The sequence below is a fragment of the Pelophylax lessonae genome (genome assembly GCF_965119305.1).
Source record: "Pelophylax lessonae genome assembly, chromosome: 1".
NCBI classification, from domain to species: Eukaryota; Metazoa; Chordata; class Amphibia; order Anura; family Ranidae; genus Pelophylax; species Pelophylax lessonae.
This window is the reverse complement of record NC_138768.1, coordinates 247,408,106-247,420,892: the sequence shown is the minus strand read 5'-3', so window position 1 is coordinate 247,420,892 and position 12,787 is coordinate 247,408,106. Positions and strand designations below refer to the sequence as shown.

The 12,787-nt window shown below is 41.0% G+C and overlaps 1 protein-coding gene across 15 annotated transcripts in view; it reads left to right on the top strand.

The window, feature by feature from the left end:
* Window positions 1–12,787, top strand: part of RIMBP2 (RIMS binding protein 2) — an 855,912-nt gene that overhangs the window by 62,235 nt on the left and 780,890 nt on the right. For 6 of the 15 annotated variants that reach the window (XM_082266904.1, XM_082266902.1, XM_082266907.1 and 3 more), the window contains exons 1-2: window positions 7,077–7,375; window positions 7,948–8,043. In XM_082266904.1, the coding sequence (XP_082123030.1) occupies window positions 7,337–7,375; window positions 7,948–8,043 (135 nt within the window). In that variant the 5' untranslated portion in view covers window positions 7,077–7,336. Of the gene's footprint in view, window positions 1–7,073; window positions 7,376–7,947; window positions 8,044–12,787 lie in introns of those variants that run through there. The other 9 variants (XM_082266903.1, XM_082266897.1, XM_082266898.1 and 6 more) reach the window with 7 other exon arrangements.

Below are 12,787 nucleotides of genomic sequence, written 5' to 3'. Positions count from 1 at the left end.
TGCATGAGTCGCTGATGCATAAAAGTAGATTTTAATGAGTAAAAAACATGTAAGCAAAGACATGCATTGACCAACAGTTGGAGTACAAAATATGGCATGGCAAGATTTCAACAGCAATATTGATATAAAAGATCATATATCATGGAGTGAGCAGGATACACACAAAATTGTTTAAATATAATGTACAACATAGTAGAAAACTCGACGCGTTTCATGGGTCTGTAGCCCACTCATCAGGAGTATATACAGGTAAACATGGAGCCATATTTCACTGGTGAAAGCAACATTGCCATATGGTGGGGGCGCTAATTGTCTGACCCGGGAGCTGAAGGAACATGAGTCCATGGCAATGAGACTGGGAGCCATGCGAGGACACTTGTGGTAAATAATGTCTGAGCATGTTTCATAACACAGTACTGGGAGCCTGCATCCACTGCAGGTGGGTACTTGTTCCTAACGCCATGTAATGGTTTGGGCAAGCACACGCCAACAGCATGTGATCATCCAGTGGAAGCAGCCAGGATTTGGCCAACAGTCACAACCAAGGATAGTAATCTCTGCATATAAATGTGGACGCCTTGGTTGTGACTGTTGGCCAAATCCTGGCTGCTTCCACTGGATGTGCACATGCTGTTGGCGTGTGCTTAACCAAACCATTACATGGCGTTAGGAACAAGTACCCACCTGCAGTGGATGCGGGCTCCCAGTACTGTGTTATGAAACATGCTCAGACATTATTTACCACAAGTGTCCTCGCATGGCTCCCAGTCTCATTGCCATGGACTCATGTTCCTTCAGCTCCCGGGTCAGACAATTAGCGCCCCCACCATATGGCTTTCACCAGTGAAATATGGCTCCATGTTTATCTGTATATACTCCTGATGAGTGGGCTACAGACCCACGAAACGCGCCGAGTTTTCTACTATGTTGTACATTATATTTAAGACAATTTTGTGTGTATCCTGCTCACTCCATGATATATGATCGTTTATATCAATATTGCTGTTGAAATCTTGCCATGCCATATTTTGTACTCCATCTGTTGGTCAATGCATGTCATTGCTTACATGTTTTTTACTCATTAAAATCTACTTTTATACATCAGCGACTCATGCATCCACTTCAATTAAAGTCCCATCTGGGCCATTTTTCTCTTTCTTGCTTGATTTAGGGATGGAAGGGGATGTAATAGACAACATCAGACCATTTCCCAGTTTTTACATTTGTGCAAAATGAGTAGACATCCCAACAGACTAAAGGCTGTAATAAAAGAAAAGGTGGTTCAACAAAATAATGACACAAGGGGTGATCCTTTTTCCACGCACGTGAACTTTAATGACATCCCAGTCTTAGTCTGTAGGGTTCGATATTGAGTTGACCCCTCCTTTGCAGCTATAACAGCTTCAACTCTTCTGAGAAGGCTGTCCACAAGGTTTAGGAGTGTGTCTATGGGAACGTTTGACCAGTCCTCCAGAAGCGCATTCATGATGTCCGGCACTGATGTGGATGAGAAGGCCCGGCTCAGTCTCTGTTCTAATTCATCCCAAAGGAGTTCTATCGGTTTGAGGTCAGGACTCTGTGCAGGCCAGTCAAGTTCCTCCACCCCAAACTTGATCATCCATGTCTTTATGGACTTTTCTTTGTGAACTGGTTCAAATCATTTCTTGGAGGGGGAATTATGTTGTGGGGTTGTTTTTCAGGGGTTGGGCTTGGCCCCTTAGGTCCATTGAAGGGAACTCTTAGGGGGTCAGCATACCAAGTAATTTTGTACAATTTCATGTTCCCAACTTTGTAGGAACAGTTTGGGGATGGCCCCTTCCTGTTCCAACATGACTGCCCACCAGTGCACAAAGAAAGGTCCATAAGTACATGGATGAGCAAGTTTGGGGTGGAGGAACTTGACTGGCCTGCACAGAGTCCTGACCTCAACCAGATAGAACACCTTTGGGATGAGTTAGAGCAAAGATTGCGAGCCAGGCCTTCTTTTCTCGTCCAGCATCAGTACATGACTAAAAGCGCTTCTGGAAGAAGGGTCAAACATTCCCATAGACACACTCCTACTGTGGACAGCCTTACCAGAAGTGTCGAAACAGTTGTAGCTGCAAAGGGAGGGCCAACTCAATATTGAACCCAACGGACAAAGACTGGGATGCCATTAACTACTTTACCACTAAGCCTATTTTTGACACTTTTTGTTTACAAGTTTAAATCAGTATTTTTTGCTAGAAAACTACTTAAAACCCCCAAACATTATATATATTTTTTTAGCAAAGACTCTGGAGAATGAAATGGCGGTCATTGCAATATTTTTTGTCACGCGGTATTTGCGCAGCGGTCTTTCCAATGCCATTTTTTTGGGAAAAATTATGAAAAATCACATTTCACTGCATTTAAAAAAAACTAAACAGTAAAGTTAGCTCATTTTTTTTGTATATTGTGAAAGATGATGTCACGCTGCGTAAATAGATACCCAACATGTTACGGTTTAAAATTGCGCACACTCGCGGAATGGCGACAAACTATGGTCAATAAAAATCTCCATAGGCGACGTTTTAAAATTTTTTAACGGTTACCAGTTTAGAGTTTGAGTGTAGCTCTTTTTTTTAAATTATTGCTCACGCTCTTTTTTTTTTTTTAAATTATTGCTCACGCTCTGGCGATTGCGGCGATACCTCACCTGGTTTGAACAACGATTTCATTTGCAGTGCAGCTTCCATATACGTTTTCTTTTGTGCGTGAGCTAACAGCGACGGGGCGGCTAAATTTAAATTTTTTCCTATTTATTTTAGTTTTTTTTTTTTAATTTTAACACAAGTTTTTAAAAAAATAAATAAAATCTGTTCACTTTTATTGCTCTCACAAGCAATATAAACATCCCTTGTGACAGCAATATGCAGTGACAGGTACTCTTTATGGAGGGATCGCGGGTCTAAAAGACCCTAGACCCCTCCACTACACTTCCATGTATTCAAAGCGCCGAAAACGGCATTTTTGAATACATTCATTTTTTGAATCTGCCGCCTTTAGCAGCAGAGTAACTCGGACGTGATGTCATGGACGCCGTCTCCGGGTTACGTCATCGGAGACCCGATCTAAGCCGCTTCCGGCTTTGATTGGGACTCCATCCAGCCGGCGGATGTGTCGGCTGGGTGCTCGGGTCTCCTGGTGGGACGGGAGACCCGGGCAAAGCCGCGGGAGGGGGGGGTGACCCCTACCGCTCGCTGGGGTAACGATCAAGCGGCTCCCGAGCTAGAGGCATCACCCCGGTACAACCACGCAAAGTCAGCTGACGTAGGTCTACGTTTCGAGAGGTTAAGTGGTTAAAGTTCATGTGTGTGTAAAAGGCGGGCCTCCCAATACTTTTGGTAATATAGTGTATCTTTCACGTGGATGTTATAAGTTGCACTAGTAAATACAGCTGGATAAAAGAAAAACTGTGTCTGTCTTCATTTCAGGCTGCAAACCAACAAAATGTTATTTTCTCTACCCACTGTACTAAAGGCAAATATACTGTGCACTGCAAGTGCATTTGCTCCAGATATGAGGGGAAGCTCTGAAATGAGGGGAAGCTCTGCCAGTTTCTATCATAGAATCATACTCAAGCAAAAATGTTGTGTTTTATTTTATTTGCATGTGATTGAGTGTTCTTTGCAAAGTGAAGCTTTACCTCATTTACTAAGCTCTGGAGTAGGGATGATCGAACTTTTGAAAATTTTGGTTCGACCAGCACACCTGAATTTCCCAAAAGTTCGGATCGGATTTCAGAACCCCATTGAAATCAATGGGACCCGAACTTTGGTAATCAAAAAACACCATTTTTAAGCCCTAAAACCCAATAAATGCCCCTAAAAAGTGCCTAGGGTTCTGGGTCATGCCCCATTAACTATTAATCACACACAAAAAAAGTTCTTAAAAATTGTCATTTTTGATAAAAAAAGCCAATTATTGAAAAAAAAAAAAAAAGAGAGATTTTTTGATTTTTACTTTGGATTTAGTATCTGGGGGGTCTAAAAAGTGTACATGTGAAGTTTCAGCTCTGTAGCATGTCCAGAACCATAAAAAAAAAAAGATTGTTTGTATTAGAAAACTTTCAGCACAGGAGGTTGGCTTTGCTGCTGTAACACCTTGCCGGTTTAATAGCAGGCATTTTTTAGGGTTCTTTGCAGTCAGGAAAAACATCTGAACTTGTGTATAGTGGTACTGTGCACAAGTTATGATGTTTTGCCTGCCTCCAAAAACCCCCAAAAAATGCCAGCAAAAACACACCTGGGCATTTTTTTTTGACGCTAGCGTTTTTTTTGGCATTTTTTGGGGTTCTTTTGAGGCAGGCAAAACATCTGAACTTGTGTATAGTGGTGAATATACACACATACATATATTTATATACACACCTAGACATATATAGGTGTGATAGTAGCAGAAATATATGCTTGCGCTAATGAAATCATTTACAGTAATATATTTCTGCTACTATCACACCTATATATGGCTAGGTGTCTATATACATATAATTATGTGTGTATATATACCACTATACACAAGTTCAGATGTTTTTCCTGACTGCAAAGAACCCAAAAAAATGCCTTCTATTAAACCGGCAAGGTGTTACAGCAGCGAAGCCAACCCCCTGAGCTGAAAGTTTTCTAATACAAACAATCTTTTTTTCTATGGTTCTGGACATGCTACAGAGCTGAAACTTCACATGTAGACTTTTTAGACCCCCCAGATCACCCTGCCATAGCAGTCACTGCCAGTTAACCCTACACTACACTACGGTCCCCTTACACTTAACTCTTTCCCTACAGAAACTAAATTTTTGAAGCTAACTTAAGTGTAAAGGAGCACTCTAACTACACTAGATATCCCTTTCCTCACACTAATAAATAGCTAAATGACACTTTTAAAGTAAAATTAACACAACTGCTTCCACTCTCTTCCATGTCCAGTATAACAATGCTAGGAATATGGCGGGGGCGATCTTATATACTGGGGGGCGTATTCACTAATGATTGGTCAAGGGACCCCCTAGTCACTCCAATCACATTCCTAGCATTCTCCTGCCCCTCAATTGGCTTTTGCTAATGGTTCTGGTCCAATCACAGGCTTTTAAAGCCCATTTCCTGAAGCATTGCATTTTGGGCGGTTCTGGTTGCCGAATTCCGAACTTTTTGGGCAAAAAGTTCTAAATTCGGCCGAACCTCGAACACCCAATGTTCGGGCCGAACCGATGGTCGACCTGAACCGTTCGATCATCCCTACTCTGGAGCACATGCACTTGCTGTGCACACTATATTTGGCTTTAGTAAATCAACCCCAATGTGTTAATCTAAAAACTGCTGGGGGTTTAATACTTCTTTAACCACTTTACCGCTGCTCACTGAGCTGCTACTGCGGCAAAGTGGCTCGATAACGTCTGACGACGTAGACCTACATCGCCAGACATTCCCCTCTCTCGGCGGCGTGCGTGCGCCACGGGAGGCTTGCTCCTGCTGTATTCAGTCACAGCGGGAGTCGGGCCAGGGGAGGAGCGGCGGTGATGACCACTGCTCTTCCCCGATCGTCGGGGAATCGAGTGTGGAGATCCGCCCGCTTGTGTAAACAAAGAGGGCGGATCTCCTAAGTGACAGGCAAGGTCAGATTGCAGGGTTCAGCATAGCTGAACCTGCGATCTGTCCCTGTGTCACTCAGTCACCTCCCCCCACACACGTTAGTAAGCACCAGGCATACATTAACCCCTTGATCACCAATAAAAATTAACCCCTTCCCTGCCAGTGTCATTTTTACAGTAACAGTGCATATGTATAGCACTGATTACTGTAGTAATGTCACTGGTACCCCCAAAAGTGTCAAAAATGTCAGTCAAGGGTCCGATCTATCCGCCGCAATGTCGCAGTCCAGCAAAAAAATCGCAGATCGCCGCCATTACTCGTTAAAAAAAACAACAAAAATGACAGAAATCTTTCCCTTAGTAAACGCAAAAACTTTTGCGCGAACCAATCAAAATACGCTTATTGCTATTTTTTTTTACCAAAGATATGTAGCAGAAAACAAATTGGCCTAAAAATGATAAAAAATTTAGATTTTTACATTTTTTTGGGGGGGAATTTCATATAAAAAAATGTGAAAAATATTGTTATTTTTTCAAAATTGTCGCTCTTTTTTTGTTTATAGCGCAAAAAGTAAAAATCGCACAGGTCATCAAATACCACCAGAAAGCTCTGTTTGTGGGGAAAAAAGGACGTAAATTTTGTTTGGGTACGGCATTGCATGACCGCGCAATTGTCAGTTAAATTCGCACAGTGCCGAATCGCAAAAAGTGGCCCAGACGTAAGACAGCAAAATCCTCCGGTGGTAAAGTGGTTAAACCCTTAATGTCACCCACCTAACTACTGGTCAGGAAAATAACCTAGAGATTCAGTCTTGCTGTCCTCTTCACTCACAAATGACGTACTGTATATGGGAAGCCAGGAGCTGTATTCCTACCCAGGATGCTGAGCCTGTTTCCTAATATCTGTATAGAAAGAAGAACTGCCTTTACAACATGCCTAGCAGTCACTGCAACATTCTTCCTCTAGGATCAAGACAAGATGCAAGATTTCTTATCTGCTGCTGATTTTTATTTAACTCCCTAATCTATATTGCCTGAGAATAATGCCAGGTATTCCAGCAGTTTTTGGGAGAAGATTTTGTTCCCTGATGCTGGCATTTCTGTGAATGATTCATTCTGCTGACAGCCATATGTTACAAACAGCGCTTCATTTGGAGATGCAAAGACTCTGGTGTTTTGTGTGTTTGCCGGATCTGTGGCTGGGAATTCTTGCAGCTCTGAGCACACATTAGTAACAGGATATTCAGAGTGAGACCTCCAGTCTGGTCCAGCAAAGGTTTGGTCCTAGGATGTTGTGGATCATACACACATGTGCCATTAATCTTGGTGAAGCAAACCTTTATCTCTTGGTAAACTGATGCTTTAAAAGAAGGCAAATGCACAGAGCATCTACTGCATTTAGAGCTCTACTGATTTTCCAAGCACAGGATTATATTAGAGTCTTACATAGCCTGGGGACCAGTGGATTAAAAAAAGTATCTTGTTAGTGAAATCTTTTGAGCTGGGGTCTACGATGGTCTTCTACAAAGAACCGTAACATCGTCTTCTCAGAAAGAAGAATTGGTTTCCAGAATCTGTGAAGCATGGAACTAATGTGGATAATTGCACTTCTGTGTTCAGAAGTAATGATGGACTTTCTAATGAACCCTTACCCTGAAAAATAACAATGGATTCTAAAGTTCTATATTCTTTTCTGTTTAGCCAAGGTTTTTGATCTCTTAATCGTAAATGGGACAGGGCACTTATCATTGCGAGCACACTAAGAAGGTAGGTTTTATTCTTTTTGGGGGGGATTAAAGTTTAAGGTAGACATCTGTCCTTTCATATAGCACAGAGAATATATCCTTATTATGTGCAGGTTATGACAGTTGAGGGTTAGTGCTTAATTGGCAGTATGAAAGGTTGGTGGGAGGCAAGATAAAAAGACCATCAGGTTACCAGTATGTGGACGGCAGCCTGAGTCACCAGTCACTGGAGTGTGCTGTACAATGTCTTATGCTGATACAGAGATAATTAGTCTTCCATTCTGGAAATCTAAAGATCAATTCCATCTGGAGATTACAGACCCTGAGACAGCAAAATGTCAAGAGTGTGATCCGAAACCCTTTATAGGTCAGAAAAAAACAGTTGTGTTTTATGATTGCAATATTATTATTAGGGAATTTAGGGATTTACCTAGTATGTGTCACTGAGTGACTGACCTGGAAAGGGGGGGGGGGGCATAAAATATCAAATTAATTACAGTTTGACTTAATCCTACATTTTTTGTTTATATTACATAATGTATAATAATAAATCTAGCAGTTTTTAAGTGATACCTCTTTTACGTTCTGTTCTAGGAGAAGAAAAATAATCATGCAGATACAGCCCATGAAGGTGCACAGACTGACACCAAAGCTGCTAAATCTGGAAGGGACAAGGAGAAGAAAAAGTTGGTGAGCCAATAAGTTGAAATGAGTTTTCTTTTGAATTACAGCTTAGAAGAATGCAAAGCAAGGAAGTCTAACTAACATGTTACAATGAATTCACTTACTGTTTAAATTAATCCATGGTTTCAAAATGCTGGGTTAATGGGGCTCCACTTTTTAGGGGAAAGTATACCGTGTTTGCTGTGATCATATAGTTTAAAGGGTAACTCCACTTTCATGGGAAAAATAAATAGCATGAGGCTGGTTTCCTCCCTTCCTCCTTCTAAGAGGCACACATAGTGGTGTTAGCCAAACCAGACAAAGATGCCACTAAATGTTCTTCATATAGGCCTATCTCTTTACTTAACCTAGATTTCAAAGTTCTCACTAAACTGCTAACTGAAAGACCCAAGCCAGTCCTTGAGCATTTAATTTCCCTCAATCAGACAGGGTTTATGACGAACAAAGCCACTGATATCAACCTACGCAAGGTATTTACGCATACGCAACAAGGGCTGGATGTATCCAGCGGAGGGGTTCTTGTTTTTTTTAGATTTGGAAAAAGCCTTTGATTCTATAGATTGGCAATATATGTCCACGGTGTTGGAGGCATTTGGGTTCGACCTCAAGTTCAGGCAGTGGATGACTATTATATACCACAATCCAACTGCAGCCATTAAACTTAACGGTCTGATCTCTGAATTTTTTCTGGTGAGACGGGGTACCAGACAAGGGTGTCTCCTGTGCTATTTTCCTAGTTTATTGAGCCTTTGGCTGTTGCACTGAGGGCCTCACCTGGAGTATGCGGTATTCAGGTTGGAAGCCTGAAGGAAAAGGTGGTATTATATGCAGAATAAATGGTGCTATTTTTGAGTGATTCTGATGCTTCCCTGACAACGGCGTTATCCATTTTGAATTCCTTCACTAGCCTCTCAGAGTTAAAAGTGAATTGGAGCAAATCTCAAATCTCTTCCTTTAAAAATACCCACTCAGCCCTGCAGAGTTGTGGCTAATTGCCCCTTACAGCAGGTAGACAGGATTAAATACCAGGGCATTCATATTTCTAATTCAGACTTCATCACCTTTATTACAGGCATTGAAGTGTAGATTGCAGGGCTGGCAAAACTTACCCGTGACACTCATTGGGAAAGTTAACCTACTAAAGATAAAAAGAAAAGAGAAGGCGCCTGGCCCTTTAAATAAAAGATTGTTGAACCTGCTGCCCTTTTAATTGTAATAAAACAATAAATAGGTATATATCATAGGTAAAAAGGCGCTGGTAATCTTAATATATCACGTGTTATAAAAATTAATAGGTGATTTAAAGTGTAATATATGTGATTAAAAATTGCTACAAATATATATATGATCTACTATTGGTGCAATTAGCAAAGAAAAGTGCATACCAGTGCAATTTCAATTCAGAAGTGTTTGTGCTTCTCAAAGTAAATTAATCCACAAAGGTGTGGATCAGTGAACCAATAAATAGATATATAAAGAATTCCATACAAAAATCACATAAGAATATATAAAAATATAAATATATAAATGTGCTCCAAGTAGTGTTTAAAAGTCCAGGCAATAGCATGCAATCAAAATTGTGCTTGATGGATTCTTATTAATCCCTTCACAGTGCTCCAGGTGCTGGGATGTGACAACCGTCAATTAAGAAGTGCTTGTGCTTCTCAAAGTAAATTAATCCACAAAGGTGTGGATCAGTGAACCAATAAATAAATATATAAAGAATTCCATACAAAAATCACATAAGGATATATAAAAAAATCACATAAGAATATATAAAAAAGTATAAATATATAAATGTGCTCCAAGTAGTGTTTAAAAGTCCAGGCAATAGCATGCAATCAAAATTGTGCTTGGTGAATTCTTATTAATCCATTCACAGTGCTCCAGGTGCTGGGATGTGACAACCGTGGCCTCTTACCAGCTAGCAGCAGGTCACAAGGACCCCCAACGCCTGTGATCCCTTTATTGGGTGGATCAGACCTCTCCTCGATTGCTTGGATCTCTGGCTCCTATATTACTCGAGTTGGACCATGTAGTCCCCCCATACACATAAAGATATAGAAGAACAAATAGCCTCCAATAGTGAAATACTGTTTTATTCTCCAAAAAACATACACTATAAGGTGACAATTAGCCTCTTACTATTTGTTGTGCCCTCCTGGCACTGGGCAATTCGGCAGTACAAAATCGTTTTTTTGGGTCTTAGGAAGATATTCTCCGGGGATCTGCAGCACCCTGTATCTCCTTTCCCCCTTTCTTTGTATTGCGGCGGTGGATGTGTATCCCAGCCTCTGTTCCGAATGCCTCTGTGTGTTACTTCCGGGTTAGCATTGACCACAATGCATTTCGCTTAACGAGCGTCCTCAGGCAGTCTCCTGCCTGAGGACGCTCGTTAAGCGAAATGCATTGTGGTCAATGCTAACCCGGAAGTAACACACAGAGGCATTCGGAACAGAGGCTGGGATACACATCCACCGCCGCAATACAAAGAAAGGGGGAAAGGAGATACAGGGTGCTGCAGATCCCCGGAGAATATCTTCCTAAGACCCAAAAAAACGATTTTGTACTGCCGAATTGCCCAGTGCCAGGAGGGCACAACAAATAGTAAGAGGCTAATTGTCACCTTATAGTGTATGTTTTTTGGAGAATAAAACAGTATTTCACTATTGGAGGCTATTTGTTCTTCTATATCTTTATGTGTATGGGGGGACTACATGGTCCAACTCGAGTAATATAGGAGCCAGAGATCCAAGCAATCGAGGAGAGGTCTGATCCACCCAATAAAGGGATCACAGGCGTTGGGGGTCCTTGTGACCTGCTGCTAGCTGGTAAGAGGCCACGGTTGTCACATCCCAGCACCTGGAGCACTGTGAATGGATTAATAAGAATTCACCAAGCACAATTTTGATTGCATGCTATTGCCTGGACTTTTAAACACTACTTGGAGCACATTTATATATTTATACTTTTTTATATATTCTTATGTGATTTTTTTATATATCCTTATGTGATTTTTGTATGGAATTCTTTATATATTTATTTATTGGTTCACTGATCCACACCTTTGTGGATTAATTTACTTTGAGAAGCACAAGCACTTCTTAATTGACGGTTGTCACATCCCAGCACCTGGAGCACTGTGAAGGGATTAATAAGAATCCATCAAGCACAATTTTGATTGCATGCTATTGCCTGGACTTTTAAACACTACTTGGAGCACATTTATATATGTATATTTTTATATATTCTTATGTGATTTTTGTATGGAATTCTTTATATATCTATTTATTGGTTCACTGATCCACACCTTTGTGGATTAATTTACTTTGAGAAGCACAAACACTTCTGAATTGAAATTGCACTGGTATGCACTTTTCTTTGCTAATTGCACCAATAGTAGATCATATATATATTTGTAGCAATTTTTAATCACATATATTACACTTTAAATCACCTATTAATTTTTATAACACGTGATATATTAAGATTACCAGCGCCTTTTTACCTATGATATAAACCTACTAAAGATGAAGTTCCTGCCGTTATTCCTGTATGTATTCCGTAATTCACCAGTGTGGATTCCGAAATATATATTACGTAACATAGACAGCCTGGTCTCTGCTTTCTTATGGAATGGACAAAATCTGAGGATCAAATTGCAGGTACTCCAGCAACCATGGAAACAAGGGGGAATTAGCTGTACCAAACTTTCTTCGCTACTATATGCCGGGACAACTGGTGTTCGCTCATAGGTGGTTGACCTCCCAGAGGGCAGTGCGGCATTTGCTCTGGAGGCTGCAATATTAGGCTCCTACGAGGCCCTGTCTCATCTCCTGCTTAGAGGTAGTAAAGCCCCTTACCCCATCACTACCTCTATGAGAGTAACAATTAGAGCTTGGGTGGTAGCTGGCAGGACAGAATCTGGACCCAGGTAATATCACCACACTCCCCATTGTGGAATAATCCTCAGTTTCCACACTCATTTAAATTCCCAGATCCATATTTTTTATGGACTAAATATGGTATTAAGAGGATGGCGGATATGGTCAAGAATGGCACACTATCCAAATTTAATCTAACCAACTCCCATCTGTTTCGTTACTTGCAATTGCGGCGTGCATACAACTCTCAATTTGGTACCTCGCCAATCACATTGCAAGAGAGCGATATGGAAACTATTCCCAGAAAGGACTATTTAGATAAAGCATTGTCTAATATTTATAAGCAATGGTTTGTAGATACCTATAGAGTCCTTGAGCATTGCATAACAGCATGGGAAAGGGTGTTTCCCCAGATGGATGGAGATGACTGGGATGATGTATGGGATATAAATTTCTCTCGGTTGGTTTCAACTAAAGGTCATCTCATTCAATATAAATTTCTGCATTGTATTACCCCCGCTAGATTGGCTAGAATTTTTCCCTCCCAGTCATCCTGTTGTTGGTGGTGGACCTCACTCGGAGCAAATTTCATGCATATATTCAGGGAATGTGTACCCATACAGAAGTTCTGGCTGGAAGTTGCTGAATGCATAAAGGAGGTTACTACTCTCTGTGTTAGGCCCAGCATTGAAGTGTGTCTTTTGGGATTGGTGGATGCTCTAGCTCCAAAAGAGTAATACGTACACTGTTGACTGTTATTTTACTATGCTAGGAAAATGATAGTACTCTCCTGGAAAAAACCTACACCCCCGCCATTCAGGCATGGAAGACGCTTGTAAATAAAGCACTCTCCTTTTATAAAGCCA